Source organism: Taudactylus pleione, unplaced genomic scaffold (genome assembly GCF_031769625.1).
Source record: "Taudactylus pleione unplaced genomic scaffold, aTauple2 ptg000889l, whole genome shotgun sequence".
NCBI lineage: Eukaryota > Metazoa > Chordata > Amphibia > Anura > Myobatrachidae > Taudactylus > Taudactylus pleione.
This window is the reverse complement of record NW_028285290.1, coordinates 1,103,136-1,127,976: the sequence shown is the minus strand read 5'-3', so window position 1 is coordinate 1,127,976 and position 24,841 is coordinate 1,103,136. Positions and strand designations below refer to the sequence as shown.

The 24,841-nt window shown below is 41.9% G+C and overlaps 1 protein-coding gene across 3 annotated transcripts in view; it reads left to right on the top strand.

The window, feature by feature from the left end:
- Positions 1-24,841, top strand: part of DDR2 (discoidin domain receptor tyrosine kinase 2) — a 268,529-nt gene that overhangs the window by 203,938 nt on the left and 39,750 nt on the right. For all 3 annotated transcript variants that reach the window (XR_015872921.1, XM_088459057.1, XM_088459058.1), the window contains 3 exons: positions 3,632-3,852; positions 7,901-8,028; positions 19,042-19,233. Coding sequence is in view for 2 of the 3 variants with exons in the window: in XM_088459057.1 (XP_088315183.1) it covers positions 3,632-3,852; positions 7,901-8,028; positions 19,042-19,233 (541 nt within the window). In the remaining variant the exon portion in view is untranslated. The remainder of the gene's footprint in view (positions 1-3,631; positions 3,853-7,900; positions 8,029-19,041; positions 19,234-24,841) is intronic.

Here is a 24,841-nt window from a genome sequence, read left to right as displayed (position 1 = left end):
GTTTTGGCAAAACCAATCCAGATCCAAAACCAGGGGAGATCCAGATCCAAAACCAAAACACGGGGGTCGGCGCACATCTCTACTTTAAACCCATTTTTCCATCATGTTTCTTTTTGACCTCAAAAATGACATGTCATTATTTGCCAAATTTTGCTAATTTAAAACTTTTTTCCCCTTGATTGATCATTAAGGGGGGTGTCCAACAGGTTGCACAAAGTCCCAACATTTTACTTTAAAATAGAGGTTTTGCACAACTTATCACCTGCTCTGGTGGTGGGGAAAACTTTTTGCCGCTTTTGCCTATGGCGACAGCTAATAGGATTGCCAGATAAGTATAAATTTGCATGATAAGACATTTTTCGCTGAAAAGTGGCTTATGACAGGTAATTGAATTTGGGCCTTTATCTTTATCAAATAAAGTGAACATACTGTATTTCATGTTCCTGCAGCCTTCTAACATTATTTAAAGCAATTCATAAGATAGTCTGTTGATATGGTAGCATATAGTAATTGTTTTGAAAGAATATATATTATTAATAGTAATCAGTATCACATTTAAAAGTTATCCAGATTATGTATTTGTTTATTTGTTATAGAGAGGAGGAAATCTGGAAAACATGCACTGTTATGCATCTTGTTTGTATAAAATAATAAACAATAAATCTTTAGCCTTATAGTGTTTTTGTATTTATATTTGTGGCTTACTTATGACTGAGATTGATGGGACTTTAAATATAACATAAGTCTTATACTTTTTATCGATTATTAAAATGAAGTTGCAAAATAAAAAAAAACAATATAGTGTAAAAGATGAATTTTGTCTCTCATCTCTGTCCCCCTCACCACCCGGTCTCCCTGTCTTACATTTCTGTCCCCCTTATCCAGGGTAGTCTTTAGAGAGCAGGAGGCCCATGTGCATCTCCTGTCACGGCCCCTCTCCTCTCACTTCGGTGTCCGGCAGCCGACTGACTTACCTGGTTCTGGCTGGCGCCTGTATGTGTTCCGGCGTCGGTATTAAGATAGGTGTTGGTATTTCGATGCCTATCTTAAGTCCCATATTGGACTTTCAGCGTTGGGATTCAGACTGGCGGCATGCCATCTACCGGTATGACATCCCATTGTATACTACATATGTATAAATGTGTTAGTCTGTCAATGATACAACCTGCTGGAATAGTATTCTGTATGTTAGGAATATTTGTACCTCACTTTTGTGTATCAAAAGCATTTTATGTTCAGGACCTTGACACCTTGCATCTAATTCAATTGGCTTAACTTTATAGGCCAAATGTAATAGGGTGAGAGTTTATAAAATGTGAGTGTACACTCTCACATTTTTGAACTCGGCCAGTGTAATAGAGTCTGAGAACATACAAACTCGCATGTTTTTCAGACTAAAAAAACTCACACGATTTCAACTCTCATCCAGATGATTTCCCATTTTGAAAATACAACTCAACAAATGTAATAGTTTGAGAATTTACTGCTAAACTCTCACATTATCTAAACTCTCACCCTATTACATTTGGCTTTATATGCTTGTTTAATATTTATACTTGGAAAGTCAGTACTAATATCAGTTATAGAGGATGTACAAATAAGACGGAAGAGCAAAGGCATTTCTGATCCTATCCCATTCTCTCATGAGATATTTAAAACATACATAAGACTCCAATGAGAGCACAAATAGATAGCAGTAGTGCTCCTTGCATTACTGTAAAGTAATCACTCCACCTGAAGACAGAAGACACCTGAAAACAGAGCAGGGTAGGAAGTGGAGGACAAGTGCAGGGTAGCTGAAGAAATGTAACAAGTATACAAAAAGAGATAAAGCAGATGTCAGACAATCTGACATAGGGCCAGATCACATAAAGAGGTCATTCTCAGGTCAGGCACTAATCAGAATAAGGTCAAGAAATCCGGGGTCAACAAATGGACTTCAGTCAGTCCATAGTCATCACATAGGAAATATGCTACTAAATAGTGTTATTAATAATTCATGTCCAGTATTTGCTCATTGACATTTCTATGCAACACTTTACTGGACTTATTTTTGTGTTTGTTTTTACAGTTATTATTGTTACATTTATACACTTTTTTGTCACAAAATAACAATGTTATCATTGAAATGTTATTTGTTTTCACATGTTTTGCTGTAAAATTTTGTAATTTACAATACAGGTTTTTTTAAATATGGTATTAATAGAACAGCATACACTTCCTATATTTCAGTATATATTTTGGGGAACATTTAGTGCTCTTTTTTCTGGGTATTTCCATTAATGCAGTAGTTCCCAAACTTTCTTGAATCACTGCACCCTAGAGTATCATAATTTTTTTCCACAGCACCCCTAGGCCAAATGTTTCTTATTGAATAATTCAGTGAATATTAAATTAAGTAATTTGTGCTTACCTGTCACCCTTAGGGTCAGTTATGTATTGGTGGACAGGCTTGTGCTTATGTTTGTCACATATTTCATGATTGGCAGCCACCAGCACTGGTTTTTGCCCATCACAATGATCATAAATAATTTGATTTGGTAATGGACCACCAACCCATGGCATCCACGGCACACAGTTTGGTAACCACTGCATTAATGTATAATATTCCATATTTTTTTTATTTAATTTGGGGGTTTAACCTGTTTTTATCTTAAACAGGGAATAGAGCAAGTGGTCCAAAGGATATGGCGCCTGGGGAGAGAGGAGAAGGTGCCCGGGAACAGTTTTCCAGGGGTGGAGACAGGATGCCAAAATTAGGGGAGTGGGTGCCAGGAGACATGATACAAGATTAGGTGTCAGGGAAGAGAGATCCATCCCCTTACACCTTCTTTTGCTCCTTAGCTTTTTATTTTCTTTACACGTTTTTATTTTTATTTTGCTACACTATGCTTGAATGTTATATAAAATAATTTTGAAGATACATTTTTAATCTATAATATTATATTGCCCTTCCATAGTTTGCTAAACAGTAATATATTGTTTCTAATCTGATGAATACAAACTGGATTTTGCTATTTTCACTTTGGAAATGTTATGTACCAAAGTCAAAAACTGTTTTTCAGAAATTTGTGAATAGGTAAATTGTATCTGATTGGTGCATTACCAGCATATGTTGTGTAAATATATATGCCATTTTGTCTTTCTTTCATAAATCACAACTATATTTGTAATTACACAAAAGTGCAGAAATGCAAGCATAATTATGGTGACATGCGCCTATTTTTGCATGATTGCACCCATTTCTTTGGCCAGCATAAAAATCTGCATGCCAAGATGGCAACACCTGTGCCCGGTACAAATATTAGACCTTATTTTGCAGGACAAGACATTTACAATGAATCTAAGGTTAGAGGGAAAATATTTACAGTGGCATTCCATGTTTAGCATGGGGCGCAGATGATTTTTGTTCTTGCAAATGGCCTTGATCATTGTACATCCTCTGTCAATATTTTAAATAGGACACAATTTGCTAGTTACATGCAAACTCTTGCATTACAGACATATTTTAATTAATATAATAAAACAATTTGAGATATACAGTATAATAACTTAGAGAGTTTATTTTAGAAATATCTGCATCTTCATTTTGTATTACAACAGCTGACAAACACTTTCCTCTACATCTCAGGATGTTCTGCTGGAAAACTTGCTCTGCCATCTAATGCTGATGGTGTTCCCCACTACGCAGAGGCAGATATAGTGAATTTGCAAGGGGTGACTGGCGGTAACACATACTCTGTTCCAGCGATGACAATGGACCTCCTCTCTGGTAAAGAAGTAGCAGTGGAAGAATTTCCAAGGAAGCATTTAACTTTCAAAGAAAAACTTGGGGAAGGTCAGTTTGGAGAGGTCAGTATATTCTGTTTACCTGCAGACTTGTGTAGACAATTTACAAATCTAAACACCATATAATGATATGAAAATCATATGTAGCAAGGCGCATATTGTAGTCAAAATGCTTCCTATATCAAAATATTTCAGACAAAAGCCCATTAAAGTTGCATTAGCCTTTCTGAGTAAGCAGTGACTTACAAAATGCGTAAGAATAGTGATTGTTTTGATGAAAACACCCCAATTATCTGAAGAACTAGGGTCAATAACATTGTTCTTATAGATCTTCTCCTTTTCTTATTAGGTCGCAGTATTGTACTTTTATTAATAAACATTTAACATTAGCTCTTTATGTCTGTAGCTCATTTAGCTATTGATGCATTTAATATATTTAGTTGTTTTCAATATATGTTGTTTTGAAGTGAAAAAAGCTCTTAATGTCTCAACCTCTCTTTAGGTTTATACTCTTTTGCCATGGAATAATGTCACATAGATATTTTTCTTGCTATAGCTGAATGTGTTGTAGTGGCTAAATTAAGCTATAGTCCATTTTCCACAGTTAAAATATTCTTCTATGCACAGGGCTGTCGAGAGCCAACAATAGCCAGGTCATTTCGCATCAAATCAATACAATTTCTTAAGAAATTCTACCTTACATTCGCTCATTTCAATTAAATTTTGTATAATAAATCATGCCATGGCTCTAAAAAAACAACAACAAATTTTTGACTGATAATTACACTAGTTTTGAAGTTATTTGCCTTTAAAACTGCAACTTTTTAACAAAAAAATTTCTAATTGAGCTAGAGAATTGGGCAAGGTCTCATTTTAAACCTCTTTTTATGGGCTTTCATGTGATATATAACATAGCAGTATGTTTCAATAAAAATGAAAAATTTTACATTTTCTAAATCAAAATTTAGATTTTCTCAAAAAGCCATTTTTTTTTAATTTTGAAAAAAAACTCTAAAGAATTGTTCAGACTGTTGTTAATAAATCCCCAAAGTTTTATTTTGGGATCATGATGGGATCACTTGCTATAAGACCTTTCATTTTTGAGTGATTGATGAAATCTGTATTTATTGAGGCACTACACATTTGAGAATCAACAAACAATATTTTTGTCCAGTTCGCTTCATTAGAGGAATGCACGCTCCACCTCAGGTGTGCTTGGGAACGAGATTCTACAGACAGCGCCTGCTCACACTTTTTCGCAGGGGCGCAAACTTAAGTGGAGAGATCTTCTATGTGGAAAACACTTCAAGACTACAAGTGGTCCAGGGACAGGTTAGGTTTGGGTGGGCTTTAATTAGTGGAGAAAATCCCCTTGGTCACTAATTTTAGCCCACCCAAACCTAACCTGTCCCTGGACCATATATTTTACATTTGAAAAGGCAGAGTGTTTAATTACAGTGGAGTACCAGACTGGGAGAATGTGTGGTGAGAGCAGGGAAGAACAGCAACTTGGAGAAGGGGTGCTAGGAGGGAGAGACACAGCAGACTAGGAGTAACGCTGTACTCACAAGAAGACATCTCAGTCACCCGGCCAGGCAGAGAAGAGAAGGCACAGCCCATGGGGCTGCTGCTGATCTCCACAAGTCAGAGGAGTATGTGATGCAATCAGAACACAGCACATGCTCTCACCCCTCAGCAGAGTTTCATGGGAATTATTTCCCAGTAGTGCCCCAGTAACTGCTGGACCCCAATAACCCTCCCACCACCTTCAGTCACTGCTGGGAGAGTCAAAACAGCCTTGATGATTGACCTGGCAAGCAGCTACACTGCACCCTTTGCTCTGATTAAGCAATAAGCGCTGTCACTATAGTCCCATAGAGACCATAGAGGGTATGTAACTGCTGTCTATGACAACAAATGGTGGCTCGCATTTATTCTGGAGAAAGATGAAGACATTGATGAAGTGTAAGTGACATTTCTCCATCCAGCTGGTCTATCACCATCTTTTTCATACCAAGGGAAGCTGGCTGTTTTATGGATTCTTGTAGAAAAAGAAGGAAATTCCGCACAGGAAAGATAAACACAATAAATGGGTATATATTCCTACTATGAATGAATTTGGTGGTGCACCCCAGGAGTAAGAAATACTCAAATACGTTCACCTTTTAATTACCCTGTGCAGCAGGATAACAAAGAAGACTCCTTTGCGGGGGCACTCTTATATGAAAATATTAAAACTTAACTTTTATTAATTGCACTGTACTGTATTTTACATTGAAATTGTGATTTCTGCACTTTAAATATTCATTAAACACAATGTGATCATTTTGTATCATCCACCATGGATAAGGTATGTGGAAAATCACAGCACCACTAACACCGCGCTGCATCTGCTTTTCTGCAACTTGATTTAACACAATGAGAGTACAATTTAGTGTTCTAGTGCAGAGGAAAAAAGTAAAGAATGCTTCTGCTGCAGACTGGGAAGCGGCAGGACATGCTGTTGTTTACAACATAGCAGCGTGTCCCCGAAAGGCTACTGTGCTGTGAGAGATGGAGAAGAGGAATGTACCTGACCACTGACTAGATGTCAGCGGGAAATGTGTAATGTGGTTAGAGCTTCCTGACTCCAGTGGGAGATCAGCCGTGCACAGCTGACACTGCCTCCTTCCTGTCCCGTACGCGCGTTTCACCTGTCAGCTTTCTCAGCAGGGAGCCAGGTCAGTGTCCTTGCACGTCTGGTCTTAAATAGGCTGCAGTATGTAAAACACCCCTTCTGTCACATGGGGGAGTGTCTGACATGTGTTCATGTTTAGTAATCGTTGTCCAATTAAAATGACCTAATATGCATACATTGCGATGTGGATACATTCCTCCTAACTCATTCAGGAGAGTGATTGAACAATTCACAGCAAATAGCCATTTTACACTCAGAATTAACCTTGTTCCTATGAAAGAAAAACACACAGAGGAGGGTAGGAGAAGCCAGATTATTTGGACAATGTATCCTCCCTTTCTGAATGTAAACTGTTACAATTAATGTCATGGACAAAACATTCAAGTGTCCATTATTACATATTAATCAGCATCAGATAGGTTCTAAGATATTTCAAGAAGACACTTATTTTTTCTGGTAAAAAGTAAATTATATTCTTGTGATACATCATTATCTTATGGTTCTTGTAATTGGACATTTTACTTATATGTAAATGTAAATCACAACAAATTAGATCCTGAACTATTTAAATAGGATGAAAACAGAGGTAAGAGATTTCAAAAGAAGGAAACCTTCTATGCATTGAGGTATTTATATCTCTTAGCTGGATAAATAAATAATAATTACTATTCCTTGGAAGTATATTGTTACATAAACATGTCAGCATCACATCATAATTCCCCAAGTTCGCTGTTCACTACATGATACTGTCACACATAAGCTTGTATATTGCGTCCGCTTGCTATGCAATAGTGCAGCAGGTCCTCCCGCAATCCTATTGCATCGCAACAGTCAAGAAATGCGTCCGTTTGCTGTCTTATTGCTATGCAGTAGTACAGCAGGTCCTCCCCTGCTAAGTTTTATAAAATTGGAGCAGTATGAAAATATAAAGTAATATTTAAATATGTGGCTAGCTAGCATAATGTGTCACAGTCAGACATCTCCACCTACATGCTATGTTGGTATCATAATGTTGGATCTATTTAATAAGTGTTCCTTTTGTCTGGAATATAAGGGACTCCGTATTAGTGAGTCCCTTATATTCCAGACAAAAGTAGTTAAACATGATGATTCAGACAACAGGTTTGTAGGCAACTACTGACGTGAATGGAGGCAAATACAAGGATCCATAAATAAATAAACACTAGCCCATACTACTCTTGCATCAAATTTAAAAAAGAAAGCTGACATGAGCAGGAGACAATCGCCCAATTACGTGATCATTTGGTCAAAAGCCACTTTGTTAGAAAAACCCCGAGTAAATCAAAGGTGAGCGGTACTTTCCCATGCGGGACATGTAATGTAGTGATGTTAAATATCTACATCTCACAAACAACAATCATGTGGTTTACATTTTATGGAGTAATATTATGAACCTTTGATGTTTATTTATAGGTTCATCTTTGTGAGGCTGAGGGAGTGGAGGAATTTCTAGACACGGATTTGATTCTGGACACAAGTATCGGTCAGCCCACAATGGTGGCGGTGAAAATGCTCAGAGCAGATGCCAATAAGAATGCCAGGTCTGTATGTAAGTCTCCATCAGATCATAACAAGTATAAAAAAACTACCTGGGAGACATGAAACATACAGGAGTGAAACATACAGGGTTTCCTGCAATGGTCTTTCAGTAACCTTTTGCAAATCATGCATCATATTTAAAAGAAGGTCTATTATCCTTTTATGAAGATTGAGGGTCTAGAAAACTTTGGGTAGAAGAAAGTATATTAGATATGCATCTCATAATGTCTGTTGGATATGTGGAATCAAATATTTAACTGTGTAGTAATTTTCTCAGGACAAAGAAAACAGCAGCCTCAGGCTTCATGCAGTATAAGCAGTTATATAAAACAAGGCTAGAGTGAAGAGTGTAGAATGGTGATTTTTGCATCAATATAGAGTTGTGGTGTAAAATCACCATCGTACCAGCCACTGTACTGTTGATATGCTACATTCAAAAGCTTTATTTTTAAACTCAGAGGGTGACACTGGTAAGAGAACATTGACCCTCCAAGTTAGAGTCAGACTGGGAACCTAGGCAGGGCTGCTGAACTATAAATATATACAGGCTTACCTCCTATTAATGTAACCAAGCAAGACAGTCTGCATAAATATACACTACACTCCAACACAGACACAAGCAGATTTATAATATATAACCCTCATTTAGAGTTGGCTGAAGGCAAACCTCCTACCTCCATAAGAGGTACAGATGATTACCTGTTCACCACTACAATCCTCTCCCTTTCCCTATCAGACTGGTCACCTCTCTCCAAAACTTCACACCGTCTCTCAAAACCCATTTATTTACTAAAGCCTACCAGCTCTCACCCTAACTAACTCTTTGTGTTCCTTGCACACTTACTAACCCCTCTGAATGACTCATGTCTGTCTGCTAATCCCTAATAGGTTGTAAACTTTCAAGAGTATGGCCTTCTTCCCCAATTTCTTATTTATACCACTTACACCACTTGTTCATCCCACTCACACCATTTCACTTATACTTCCTTACTGAAAGCGGCACTGACCCTTAGGGTTCTGCCTCTGCTGCCTTTGTGGGTATGATTACTGTATTTTCAGTAATGTTTATATGGCTTGTATCCTCCTATGCTCTGCATTGTTTTGAATACTAAGACTTATGCACTTCATATCTTGTTAGGCCTTTACTGTTTCTGTTACAGCACTGTGTAAAGTGCTGTGTAGCACCCCTTGTGATGCCGTATAAATAAAGGAATATATAAAAATAATAATAATAATAATAATAATAATAATAATATAACAATAATGTAAGGTGGTTTAAAGTAGGGATGTGCAGGCTTGGATTAGTTCGGATTTTCGAGCCAAATTCAAATTTTTCCCACCAAAAATCGGGTCTCAGAAAGAGATGAGGACAAAAGTCCATGAAAAATGATGTTTGTCCATGAAAGATGAAGTTTTGTGTATGCTTTTGAAAACATTGAGATATCCGAAGATGTTGGTGAACAAAACTAAAACTATATATATTGTTATATTAATGCTACAGTATGTCACAAACCTAATTTCCATTGCTAACCTCTTGGTCAGCTTGTCAAAAAAATATTACTTCCCGCCTAAAACCTGAAGATTGTCTCGTTGCTACCAAAAATGATATTTAAAAGTTTCACCTGTGAAGTTCACTCCACTGTTAGTTGGGTCTTATAAATGAAGCAAGCTACTACCATTTCCTTCTGCATTTAATTTACTCTCTGTAGATACCCAAAGTCGTCTTTATTTTTCTACTAAAACAAACGTAGGTCAGTGACATTCTGGGACATGGTCTGAAGAATGTTATTGGGTAAAGGCATCTAAAGTTCATGTCCCTCTTCTAATTAAAAAGTTTCATTACAAGCAACCCCGTGAGCCTAAGAAAATAAAACTGGTAGCCAACTGTTCATGATTCCCTGATGCTACACTCCTGTTCACTGGTATACACATTCTTTGAGTAAACGTGTGCCAAAATGGCAGATGCTTAATCATCGCAACTGATTGGGTATATCACATCACCAGGCTTCTAGTTAAATGCAGGTTATACTACAGTATATATGGCAGTGGAATAGTTGAATGGAATCCTTAATTAGCGGTGGTCCAATGCTGTAATGAAGTCCAGTGCAGATATACAGAATCCTAAACTACAGTCCTGAAACTCATATGCTGGTAATCCCAAATAATGGACAGGAGTATTGTTCACATAGAGAAGCTTCTCCTATTAAAAATATCTGGTGCCAAGGTCCAATCAACCGACGCGTTTCGCTGCTGTCTACCAGCTATTTCACTTTGAAAGTATACTTTGAAGTATACCTGCACTGGACTCCATTACAGCAGTTTTATCATTGAGTAATTAATTTTTAATGTGAGTTATTGTTTTTTTTTATGTATTATTGTTTTATCAAGTAAATTTGTTTGAATTTATCTTAATACAACTTTGGATTGCTAGCGCTGTTTTTTTCTATCATTCTATTATTGTACTAAGGAGACTGACTATCTCCTTTTTAAACAGCAGCTTTGGAATAACAACACACAACAGCGCTCATTAATTGTTATTTTATAATAATATACTACTTTGTTCTTTAGTTGTCTGAATCTCATTTATTTTTGCTATAACGGGGAAACATGCAGCTTGGGCTTGTCCTTTTGTAGTTTTACTTATTGAGTTTGTGGGCTCAATTCAACAACATGCTGAAGAGACTGAGGCTTTGTGACAACCATGGGGTTAAGTTGAGCCCACAAACAACACATCCAACCTCCCCTCACGGAAAGACAGCCTAGCGCTGAAAGCACTAGGGATCCTCACCCATGCCTCATTCCTCTTCACTTACCACAACCAGCAGTAAGTGTAACTTGTGGAGCATTTTCTCCCCATTACTAAATACATTTCTAATTGTGCACCCATTTAATGACTAGGTAACTAGATAAATTATAGTGCCTTCATTACAGTACCCCAATGTATTAAATAAATAATTTTAGCATCTCACATAACTAATTTAATTGTAGTGCAGTGGGATTAATGCACACTTACCTAGAATCTTCCCATCCTTGATCCGATTGCGTCTTCGTGCACTGCTGAATCAGGCCCCAAAACCTTTAATTTGATATATGATGAGCCCTGCTCAGACAATGGCATTATAGAAATATGTCACTCATAAAAGTCGTCCTTCTGCTATTAATATATAGATAGACCATCCAGGACCTTTACATTTCCTATGAGCAGCCTGAGTGGAATCTTTACTTGTATGGTAACTGGATCTTTAAACTTTGTCATCAGATATTCTTGACCAGCTAATTTGTGTGTTTACTATGTGGTTTATTGACATCACAAATCAGGAAAACAACTGTCTACCCTGGAGTCCCAATGTACTAACTGATGATATCAATATTTACAGTAAATCTAAATCTTTGAGGTCTGTAGACTTCATAGCTTTGCTACAACTTGAGGCACTTTGTCATATTCTTTATTGCCATTGTGTGCTGTCCTGTGTCATTCTGTATGTTGCTAGTACTTGAATGCACTGGATAAGGCACTGGCAGCTTGGGTCCTATTTGCTCTCACCTTGAGAACCATAATTAGAAGGTGGAGATGTAGAAGATATGTTTTCTTTTATTATTTTTTTCTACAGACTGAACCCTTTACTCCCTGCATATAGTACTTGAATTTTTATACATTATGAAATGTGAGTCAGGCATATTATAGTGAGTGAATGAAAAGCTTGCATCGTCCTTCATCCTAGCTATGTCTTCAAGGCATTCAATAACAACGAGAGTAGACTTTCTCCTAGTTCTGGAAATTAGTGAAGACACAGCTAGGACCAAGAGGAATGCATGCTCTCTCTCATATCTTGAGCCCAGAGCTATCCGTACATTATGAAGGTTATGCTACAGTATATATGGCAGTTTTATAGCTACTTGGGTTACACCATTAACAAGTAGTTGCCACCTAATAAGTATTGAATTTGTGATTATATTTGTTGGCATGTCTATGGATATTACTCACCAGGGACAGTCTGCACAAGAAGCGAGAACATCAGACAATACATAGTTTATATCAACAGGTTAATGAAGGAAAAATCTGCATGATCGTGAAAGTATAGAAAATGGATATATATATATAGCTTCTAATTCCTAATTGGTGTACAAACTGACTGTAGTGAGTGAAGATAACAAACTTTGAGGCTGGGACATTTTACTGAATAACAAATGTGTACATTTCAGAGATTCTGCTTTACCCCAAAAAATCACGATAATTCAGGAACTTTTGTATAAGAAAGTCATTGTTGTTACAATATTTAATAGACGCAATCAGTTTATAAATTCACAGCAAGTGCTTGAAATCCTAGCTAGTGCTTGAAAACAGTTACAGCCTTTCCCAGATAATGTAAATCATGCTTAGAATTACAAGCAACAAGTGGGAAGGCAGGATACAATGAAGTTTATGGCATATTTTGCATATATTTCAGCAGGGCTCACAAGTTACATGGAAGTACCACAACCTAAATACAAATATATAGATTATAGCAGTTCATATGTTTAATCAGCTTCAAACATTTCAAATATTACTTTTTAGAGAACATTCCCACCAAATGAATTCATATTTACATTAAACACATTATCATCTAGTGGTAATAACTTATGCTGCAATTTTAAACAAGACGGGCGTCCTTCTAAATAACAGCATGTGATATAATTTTAATCAAAACATTGAGAACAAGCATTACAACATGCAATAATGAGAATATCACACAGCATGGGCAGCACAGTTAAAATGAAAAATGATTTTTTTCTACTTCAGGGTCCATAGGGTATCCACAGGATACCTTGGGGTATAGGTGATGACGTCAGGCATCGGGCACCATAAAGTTAAAGCTATCAGCCTCCCAGGATGCACTAGGGTCCCCCTCCTATACCCCGCCCCCGAGCCAAGGCATCTCAGTTTAGTTTGGTGCCCGGCCGGAGTCGGATGCACCTGTTAGAGGGGGGGCCATGAAGAGCCCCTGAAGTTTTCGTCTTTGCAGCTGTGGCTGCACATCTGGAAGTACAGCATGGACAGTCAGTCCTGACATCCATGCTGTCTTCGATACACCCCTGCCGGTACCAGAACGCCGGTACCGATCCGGGGATGCTGGTAAGCATCTGGGGTCACAGCTAGCGGTGACCCCAGATGTTTGGGACCATGGCCGGATCCAAGGGGGACTACAAGGTAAGTAGCAGGGTCCCGCGGTGGGACCCTGCTGAACATGGTCCTAAGTCCCCAGGCAGGGGGCTCCCTGGGGACTGGCTGCAGCATGGAGCCAGGTACTAACCTGCGCTTCCACTACCCCCCTGGGACAGCGGACCGCGGCAGAGCGGTAGCGCTGCGGCATCCCAGGGGTTAAATGCATGCCAGGGGAGCGCGCCTTCCCTGTCTCACAGCTGGCGCCTCCCCCGCTGCACACAGCCCTCTCTGCTCTAGCTGACTGGTCCTGTGTCAGCGCTCCTCCCCCAGGCCGGCCTCCTCTCTGCTCCACGGTGGCCATCTTTGGAAGAAGCATGGTGAGCGCTGCTGGACGCTGATGAACGGTGGCATCGCAGTCTGGGTCTCCCTGCATACCTCTCCTCCGTTGGATTAAGGTCTGTGTATGCAACGCTGTGTCCTACCAGGCTCTGTCTGCGTAGTTGAGGATCAGCGCTGATAGTGCAGGAATTTATTTCTTTGCATTGTATGTGACCTATGCTGCCTGTGTCTGCTGCCTGTACTTTCTTTTTCTTCTGTCAGCATTTCACTGTCCCTGATCTTTCTGCTAAAGCTCTTGCAGTCCGGTGCTTGCAGGGTGGTCTCACACTATACTAACGAGTATCAGTGAGAGGGGTCACATACTTACCATTATGTCTGAAAGTGACTTTCCTCTCCAGCTTTTATGTACTACATGCAAGGTACCTATAGCGGAGGGGGATGGTAGCGCGGAGGGAAGTGTCGTGTGTGTTATTCATTGACGCGGCCGATTGCGGTCACGGCTCCAGTACAGGAGCCGCCCTGGGCTTGTTTCGCCAAAGCGCTTACAACCCTCATGGGCCAGTTAGCTCCGCAGCCTGCCTTCACTCAGATGGGATTGTCCCCGCAGTCAGTGGTGTCGTCACCCATGCAGGGTTTCCCGAGACAATTGATGGTACCCCACAGTTTCCCTATTTCCCCTCCTCAGGTCTCTCATGAGCCTGCGTGGATTAATTTGTTAACAAGCTCTGTACAGAATTTGTCAGAAGTGTTGCAAGGGGAGTCTGTGATGCGGCATCACAAGCGGCCGGTGGCGTCTCTGTCTGCTCCTTATGAGGATGACGACGGAACGTCCGATGATGGGGAGATTCTGGATCTTTCTGACCAGGAACCTCCCCGTCCTAAAGAGTCGGACGCTAAGTCTAAGGTTTATATACCTGGCCTTATTCGTGCAGTCTGTACTGCTTTAGTTATTGAGGATGAGGAGCCTCCGGTATCAAAATCCAAATACGCCTTTTTCAAGGATGTTAAGGGAGATGCCACAGTGTTTCCTCTTTCGGGGCAATTAGTGGACCACCTAGAGGAAGCGTGGAAACAGCCAGGCAAACGGTATCAGCCTCAAAGGCGTTTAGCAGTGGTGTATCTTTTTGCGGACAATTATTTTGCCAAGTGGGAATCTCCGCCACAGGTGGATTCCCATGTAACATGCCTGGTTCGAAGTGCCACGTTGCCCATGCCCTCCATGTCTTCCTTAAAGGATGCCACGGACTGTAAGGTGGAAATCTGCCTAAAGTCCATTTATTCCCTTGCGGAGGGGGCAGCTAGGCCGGCTATGGCCATTTGTTGGGTTGCCAGAGCTATGGAGCGCTGGGCAGATACGTTAGAGGCGTCCTTCGATTCTGACTGTTCGGCTGAACAGACCGAGTTGATAGGCAATCTCAGGGATTCGGCCACTTATATTAATGAAGCGTCTTTGCATATCAGTACCCTGACCTCACGGATTTCTTCGGCTGCTGTGGCGGCTCGTCGCACGTTATGGTTGCGATCTTGGAAGGCGGACGCTGATTCCAAAAAGGGCCTGGAAGCCTTGCCCTTTAACGGAGAAGTCCTATTTGGTCCAGATCTGGACAAAATTGTGGCCACGCTGGTGGCAGCCAAATCAGCATGTCTCCCGTCTGCTGCAGTTCCGTCCAGCTCAGGTACGTCGTCCTTTCGGCCTTACAGGGCCCAGGGTAGGCCTAAAGCACAATCTTTTCCCCGACAGGCTGGCCCCAAAATATCGGCCAAGCCCCGGAAGCAGGCCTGGAGTACCAGGCGTCCGGCTCCTAAGCCAGATGACAAGCCTGCGGCCTGACGGTCTGGGCCTCCCTTTGGGGGATCCCAAAGTGGGAGGCCATCTGAGGCAGTTCGCCCAGTGTTGGTCGGTCACCACGACGGACTCTTGGGTTCTCGAGGTGGTTTCTCACGGGTACGCCCTCTCCTTCCGGCACAGACACCCATCTCGATTCTTCACCACGGGTCTACCATCAGACCGGAACAAAGCCTTGGAACTGCGGAAAGTTTTGCACACTATGCTCCAGGCTGGAGTTATAGTGCCTGTTCCATTCTCCCAGAAGGGCCAGGGTTTCTATTCCAATCTCTTTTTGGTGCAGAAACCCAATGGGTCGTATCGTCCGATACTCAACCTCAAAGCTCTCAACAAGTCTTTGCGGGTACCGAAGTTTCGGATGGAGACCCTGCGGTCCATCATTCTGGCGCTGGAACCTTGGGACTATATGGTGTCGTTGGACATACAGGACGCTTACCTGCATGTCCCTATTCTTTTGCGCCATCAACAGTTCCTCAGGTTTGCAATCCGCAACGACCACTTTCAGTTCTGGGCATTGCCTTTTGGCCTGGCGACAGCACCGCGTGTTTTCACCAAGGTGATGGCGGTCATGGCGGCTTTCCTGCGGCTGCAGGGAGTCCGCATGTTACCATACTTGGACGACCTTCTCTTGGTGGCAGGATCTCCAGAGCTCCTTCTGCGCCACTTGGACCTGACCATTGCGGTACTGCAACGGCACGGCTGGTTGATAAACTGGCAGAAGTCCACACTGATCCCGTCTCAGCGGATTCTGCACCTCGGAGCCTTATTGGACTCCGGACAGCAGAGGATCTTTGTGACGGGGGAAAAGATCTCTGCCTTGCAGTCGAGGGTGCGCAGTTGTCTACAGAGCCGCCGGGTGTCTCTGCACTCGGCGATGAGGTTACTGGGCTCCATGGTGTCGATATTCGACATGGTGGAATATGCCCAGTTTCACTCCAGACCTCTACAGCACCGGATCCTGTCCAAATGGAATGGACTGCCTCAGTCTCTAAAATCCCAGACGATAGTGCTCACTCCGGAGGTTCGCCTGTCCCTAGCCTGGTGGTTGCAGATGACCCATCTCAACAAGGGTCGTCCGTTCTGGGTGGCGAATTGGGTCCTGTTGACAATGGACGCCAGTCTTCGGGGCTGGGGAGCAGTTTCGGGTCCACACTTGTTCCAGGGCAGGTGGACTCAGGCAGAGGCAGAGCTTCCCATAAACATTTTGGAGCTCCACGCGGTATTCAATGCTCTCCAGCAGGCACATCTGGTTCTCCGAGGTCACCCAGTGCAGGTCCAGTCGGACAACGCTACCACCGTGGCCTTCATAAATCGGCAGGGAGGAACCCGAAGTCGGGTGGCTCTCGTAGAGGTGTCCCGAATCCTGGTATGGGCGGGGCACAATCTCCCGGCCATATCAGCGGTATTCATTCCGGGAGTGCTGAATTGGGATGCGGACTTTCTCAGTCACCAGGACGTTCATCGGGGGGAATGGTCTCTGCACCTGGACGTCTTTCAACTGCTGGTGGACAGGTGGGGTCTTCCAGAGATCGACCTCATGGCGTCCCGACACAACAAGAAGTTGCCGGTGTACGGGTCTCACACAAGAGACGAAAAGGCGTCTCTGGTGGATGCTCTGTCCCTCCAGTGGACGTTCCGGTTTGCTTATCTTTTTCCTCCGGTTTCCCTTCTTCCGAGAGTAATCCGGAAATTCAAACAGGAAGGAGGGATGCTCCTGTTGACAGCTCTCGCATGGCCCAGATGGCACTGGTTCTCAGACCTTCAGGGTCTGTCCGTGGACAGTCCTCTGCGGTTGCCGCTGCGACCAGACCTTCTGTCTCAGGGTCCCTGTCTTCATCCGGACCTGACTCGGCTGTCTTTGACAGCGTGGCTGTTGAGACAGCCATGTTATGGTCCAGGGGTTTCTCCAGCTCTGTAGTGCGAACCATGCTCAGAGCTCGGAAACCGTCTTCCACGAGAATATACCATCGCGTGTGGCATACGTTCTTCCAGTGGTGTAGACCAAGAGGTTATGCACCTAGGGAATTTCGTCTGTCTAGAGTGCTAGCCTTCCTACAAGCGGGACTGGACCATGGGCTTTGCCTTGCTTCTTTGAAGGTGCAGGTTTCTGCCCTGTCTGTCTGGTTCCATCGTAGGATTGCTACAATCCCTGATGTGCGCACCTTTATGCAGGGCGTTTTGCGCATTCAGCCACCCTTTGTTCCACCTGTGGCACCTTGGGATCTGGCTGTGGTCCTGAGGGCTCTCCAGGGACCGCCATTTGAACCACTGGGATCAGTGGACCTTAAATGGCTAACAGCTAAGACTGTTTTCCTTCTGGCCATCGCTTCGGCCAGACGTGTTTCTTGTAGACCCCCTTTCTTGATTTTTCATGGGAACAGGGCAGTGCTGCACACTCGTCCTGAATTTTTGCCCAAAGTTGTTTCCCGGTTTCACATTAACGAAGAAATCATTGTGCCGGCCTTTAACTCACCTGGTGTTTAAGTGGGTGAGGCCACTTTGGATGTGGTGCGGGCCTTAAGAACTTATGTTGACCGCACTTCTTCATTTAGGAAGTCGGATGCCTTGTTTGTCCTCTAAGGCTTCTGTAAAAAGGGTTGGCCTGCTTCCAAACAAACTTTGGCAGCTTGGATCCGTATGGCCATTTCAGAAGCTTATCTTCATGAAGGCCTGCCGGTTCCATCCTCTGTGAGGGCTCATTCCACTAGGTCTGTGGGTCCCTCATGGGCAGCACGATGTGGTGCCTCTGCAGTCCAGATCTGCAAGGCTGCCACGTGGTCCTCTGTCCATACCTTTGTGAGGTATTATGCGTTTGACGCCTTTGCCTCTCAGGATGCTTCCTTCGGGCGGCGGATTCTACTTTCAGCACAGGAGCGTCCTCACCCCTAAAGGATACTGCTTTGGGACATCCCCAAGGTATCCTGTGGATACCCTATGGACCCTGAAGTAGAAAATATGAGATATGGTAAGAACTTACCCTTGTTATCTCTATTTCTACGAAGTCCATAGGGTTCCACAGGACTCCCGCCCTGTCGCACCTGTGTTGCATAGGGGCTTTAATCTGGTCACTGGTTTTTCCATCTCCCTCTGGTGAGAATGTGATTCTTGTGTGTGTCCAGATCTTTTTTCTATCTCTTCCTTCTCCTCCTCCGGCCTATGGCTTGGTACGTAACTGAGATGCCTTGGCTCGGGGGTGGGGTATAGGAGGGGGACCCTAGTGCATCCTGGGAGGCTGAAAGCTTTAACTCTATGGTGCCCGATGCCTGATGTCATCACCTATACCCCAAGGTATCTTGTGGAACCCTATGGACTTCGTAGAAATAGATAACAAGGGTAAGATCTTACCATATCTCATATTTTTATCCAGGAGAGAAATAACTTTCTTGGAATAATCATTACAGATTGTTTAGAGATTATGAAGGTTGAGGAGAGTCAGATGGGATGGGATTGGGTAGAGAGTTCCCTAGATGATAAGCAGCTCATGAGAAGTCTGGCAACAACATGTTATTGCAAATATTAAGATAGGGAGATTTGTTATTTTTTGTATAACTTTTTGTTTTGTTCTCTTTTGTAAATTTATTTTAACAACTAGAGTAACTTTACATTCAAACAATTATTTCAAATATCTTTTCAATTATTTTTTAAAATGCCAGATGGTGATAAATAATGTGTTTTCAATTTTGACAGAAATGATTTTCTAAAGGAGATAAAGATAATGTCCAGATTAAAGGACCCCAATATTATTCGACTGTTGGCAGTCTGCATTACAGAGGACCCATTATGCATGATAACAGAATATATGGAAAACGGAGATCTAAATCAGTTTCTGTCCCGTCAACAAGCAGAGAAGGAACCTCTAAGTGCCACATTGAACATCACGTAAGCAATACTTTAACATAGTTGTACAAGAAATATGTTTTCTTCAAGCCTGGAATTAGGAACAACACCGCTTCAATAGCTGTAATAGAGAGGAAGAACAAAGTGGTACAGCATACAGTAGGTCATGTTGATTATCTAATAAGAGTGAATCTTGTATAGCACCTGCTCAACTCTTGTTGGCAAACATTGCCAATTTTGCCAATGTATCAGGGTGCCCAATTCACAAGAAAATATTAGGTGTACCCTCTCACACTGTCTTTGCGAGAAATCAATTTAATGGAGAACAAGTCATACAGTATTGACGATGTTTTCAGTTAGAGCTGTGTCAAGACTCCATGCCTACCCTTACCAATCTGTGAAATGGTTGAGTCCACAAACATCCAACCCCAGTAACAAGACAGACATTTGGAAAATGTATACTTACCTTGTCATCAGTTGTGACTCCCTGCTCTACCATTCCTACCAGTATGTTAGTCTCTCTGTGACTTCATGTTTCTTTCCTTATTTTCCTTTCTTTTCATAGTCTGCTTCCCCCTTTACTCCTTTTTTTATCTTCTATCCTAACCACATGTGATCTTTTATTACAAAAGAAAACCATTTGGAATGACAAAATATTGGGTGATCACTATTTTGCTCTAAAATTGTATATTTAGTTGTTTCTAAGGTGTAACTAAATGTATGCTTATATGCCAAGTCAGTAATATTTTTTATTTATAGAGTAGGACTTTACAAATTAAATGTATTCATCATAGTTATTATGATTTATCATAGTCACTAGAATTGCCACTAGAATTGCCACTGTATTGTGTATTTTTCACTAGAATGCTGTCTGTATTGTATAGCAGCCACAAACACCAATCAGCCCTTAAGGTAGACCCTACCCCACCGCAAGCACTGCGATCACTGCAGGCTGAAATACAACCAGGTGACGTGTACAATGACACTGCCATGCTAATTATGCACACCCATGAAACACCATTAGAACACACAGGCACGCCTGTGTTCACACATCCACACCCCCATTTTCAGAGACCATCCCCTGACACCAGCCTCAAACGGCACTATCTGTCACTCAAATTAGCGCTCAGCCTGTGTACTACGAGTGCTCGATTCCCGATCGCGGTGACTGGCCCCAAGTCCATTTATTGCCCACTTTTGCCCCGTTAACTACATCAGTCAATGTGACTTTACATTAAATTCATCAGTAGAAAGAAATGAAGTTGAAAATGTCTTGGCATCTGCTGTGATACAATTTAATTTTCATGTATTGTGTCCTATATTTCATGGAATGACCCTTTGTATATCGGTCACTAGGATGCTCTTTGTAGTGTGTCACAAGAATGTTCGCTGTAGTGTTTATCAGTCAGTAGCATGCTCTCTGTATTGTAAATTGGTCACTATAATGTATCCTGTTTTGTATATTGGTCACCAGGATGCTCCATGTATTGTATATCAGTCATTTTTCTGGGACTGTCCCGCAGTCCCACCCGCGGGCCGCAGTGTCCAACGGTGGGGGGGAAGTTGGGTATAGCACAAACTGCTGTGCAGGAGGAGAACAGATGCCGTGCGTATGGACTGCCTGGGGGCTGCCCAGCATCTCAGAGAGTGCTGGGCACGCCCCCAAAGTGACGAAAACGGGGGAAGCCACGAGGCTCCACCCCATTTTCCATAGTCCCGCCCCTTATTACGCAAGTCATGCCCCCTTTCTGTGACCTGTCCCTCTTTGGTAAGTAAAAATGTTGGGAGGTATGCATACATAGATACATACACACACACACACACACACATACATACATACAGTATTCACATACTCTGGGCTGAGAGGAGACTGGCAGCCACTGTGTGTGAGGAATGAGAATGGAGGGAGCTGCTGTGGCTGGGCATGCGCAGCAGCTCTCCCTGGACATTCTGTCTATTGCAATAGAGCTCTCTGTAACTGCAGCGATCGTGGTTTGGGCTGAGACGGAGACACAGCTGTATCCATCTCTGGCCGGTCAGGGGGGGTTTCTAGGTATTCAGAAACCTACCCTGCGTGTGCCACTGCTCTCTAATTTGAATAGAGGCCATTAGAATAGTTTCTTTTGGTAGCTGGAGCTCAATGGTATTGTATTTGCTTATAGCTCTTCAACAATTTTTCATATGATTCATTTGCTATTTAAACCACACCCACATTTTGTCACTCCCATTTTTTTGTTGCACAGAAAGCAGGGGCCAAATAGTTATGTTTGCCCCAAAGCTGAACCTTTACATGTTGATCATTGTCTGCCCCCATATATCTAGCTTCCCCCATGTCTTTTTCTCATCCTACTAGCTACAGTAACTCTTCTCTTGTATGTTTACCTCAGTACATGTTTTTATGTATCCCTTGTTCAAATGGCATGTTTCTTATCTCCCCTTCCTTGCATAATAATGTTTTTTCAGCACCAAAGGCGATGTGGCCATCGGAAATAAATCTGATATTTCCTTTGGTAGGCTTTTATCATATAGAAATATTATACTTAAATGATGTGGTTATTGCCATTTCTGCAACATGTTTGGAAGGGATTTAGCTTAATAAAGAGGCCCCACAGTTTTAATGTGTTTCTTTCTCATGGATAGTGGTGGGAGGATGGGTCAATTGTGCTGTTAGTCTAGATTAATAGTATTCTATCTTTATAGGTCAATACATTATAATCATTGCAGTCAGTAATGTATGACTTCTATTGCTATTAGGACACAATAGTGTAAACAATGGAAAACTAGGACACTAGTTAAATCTGAAGTTCGCTCCAGCCATAATATTCACACGTAGGGACCCATTTAACAATGAGCCATAACCCCTTTAGCCCCCGGTAAAGGGGTTTTGTCTTCCTTTCAATATTGAACAAAAAGCGGTAAACTTAGATTATCACTATTTGTCACTGTATTGTTTACACCATCTATAGATGGCGAGAAAATACCTTTCCCAAGCAACAGTCTTTCCTGCTTCAGCAAAGCCTTCCAGGCTTTGCTGTGTCCCCGCCAGGTGAAAGTGTCATGCACATGTGCAGACTGGCCATTGCACATGACACAGCAGCCCGTCTCTGACAGCGATAGGCCACCAGTAACAGAGTGGAGGATGCCACCAAGGAGGAGGACGTATCACGCAATACTGAACAAAATATGCAGCTGGTATTAAGGTACATTAGGGGAGATTTAATAAAGTTTGGAGAGAGATAAAACTGGAGATAAATAGCACCAACCAATCAGCTACTAACTGTTATTTTTCAAACCCAGCCTGGAAAGTGACAGGAGCTGATTGGCTGGTGCTATTTATCTCCAATTTTATCTCTCTCCAAGCTTTATTAAATCTCCCCCATTGTTAAATGGGACCCATAGACTGGAGATTCCTTGTGGAAAGAAAAAGAACTGTTCTAGGATATGTTTTACATTTAAACAATACCTATAATATTCTTCTTTTCACTTTCTCATGAACTCCCATATACTCTCATGTATAGATGTTTTAGATGAGGTTCACAAACCTCTAGTGTTCTGCATTTCTGCAGTTAAAATGTTCTCTATACCAGAGTGCAAGGCTCTTGTCCTGTTTCTCTAATATGCAAACCACAGTCACATTCTATTACTGCTTTGTGATAACTATGTCCCACATTGAAAATACACTATGTGCCCTTTATTTCCCCTCATTATCAGAGGACTGCTAAGCTTATCTGACAGCCCATAGAACCTATCAGGTATTTGTTACAAGTACATTTGGAGGTAGCGTGAATTCCACATTTTTGAGAATCACTCATCCCCAGGGCCGCTGAGACATTACTCATTCCCTGGTTCAGGGGGGCACGGCCACATGCAGCTATGCAATGTCATTGACTATATTCCTATGGTGTCTGTCCTAGAGAGGGGACTTGGTAACAGTATTGAGGTAGGGGGAACGTTTATGCCTCCCCTGCACTCCTGGGCCCCTAGAATAACTCAGGTCATCCACGCCCCCCTCTCTGAACCTCTGCCCATCCCTTTGTGCCGCTGACAGATGGGTATCATGAATATTGAATTGGAGTTCTTCAATACCCTGTTTGGCATTTATACATATACAAGAAAAAGAAAAGATTAAAAAACTTCACCTTATAAATAATAAAACACTGTCATCTGGCATCAGCAACATGGCTTAGGGACACAAACACTATCCCCCAGATGTAATTACAAAGAGAAGATTGACCTATTGAAATAGTAAGAAAATCCGCTTTATCGCAGCTTGGCAAAGAGACACCATAGTCTGCATGACTGGCCTGCAGTACCCAGGCTATTAGGAATTCCCTGGCCAGATTGTTATATTCACAGAAAGGGATAATGTGTCAGCATAGCATGTTAAAGGGAAACAATGATCAATACATTCATCATGATTGGATATACTGTATATATTCTCTAAGTTTGGGAAATGAACACTTTAGTATAGCATAAATTGCACTTACCTTTTATGCTCCATGTATGACAACTGTATATAGAAAAAAACATAATATGAGTGTAATGAAGTAATATCTTAGCATCAAAGCAATTTTCCCAGAACTTTGGGAACATACTTTGACACCAGAGATGTCTGAGCTGGTTGTGGGGGAGGCATGTAGTTATGATCCTGGCAATCGGGATACTGATGCTCAGAATGCCGGTGCCGGAATCCAGTCACCAGTCAAAATCCCAGCGCCAGCACCCCGGCTGCTGGTTAATGGTTGGGCACTAGGGGGAGGGTTAAGGTTAGGCTGCAGGGGGAGGGTTAGGTTTAGGCTGAACAGGAGGAGAGTTAGGTTTAGGCTGCGGGGAGATAGGGTTAGGTTAGGGTTAGCCTACATACATGTATGTGTCGGCATTGTAACCCAGTCACGATAGCATGTTGGATGGATATGATAAGGCAGCAGTAAGTGTCCCTATGCTCGGTTAAGCTTTGGAAGGCATTAGCAAATTTTAGCAACTGCGATCCGTAAAAGATCGCAGTTGTGGGTGTGTTAGTGTCTGTCTCTGAATCAGGCCATTTATCTGTCTCCAAGGCTTGATACATCTCCCCTGTGTATTGTTTCTAAAACCTGTTTGACTAATTGGTACAAAAATGCAAACATTTTCCAGCATTTCTCAATTTCTTGACAAATTAAAAAAATAAAGCTTTTACTTTACTTCTGGGTTTTGAAGCAGATCCATGGGCATAACTACCATAGGTGCAAGGGGTGCAGCTGCTGTGGGGTCCAGAGCTGATGGGGGCCCATCTTTCATGTCAAAGTTACATATATTATATATATTTTTTATATATATACCACATCCCTTAGTGTCCATTCATACTTGTTCATGTCCATTTGGTGACTGTACAGTGAACATGTAAGTTGTCATTGATCCTGTAAAATTCAGTTGGTTCAAAATTCTATTGAATAAATGGCGTTTTGCAGTGATATTTTTCTGGAAACACAGGTTTAGGAACTATGGGTGGAGCTACTTGTGGTGGAGCTATAGAAAAACAATTATAAATATTATATATAAACATATATATTATATATATATTATATACAGTCAGGTGCATAAATATTGGGGACATTGACAGAATTTTCATATTTTGGCCTCTATTCACCACCACAATGGCTTTCAAATGAAA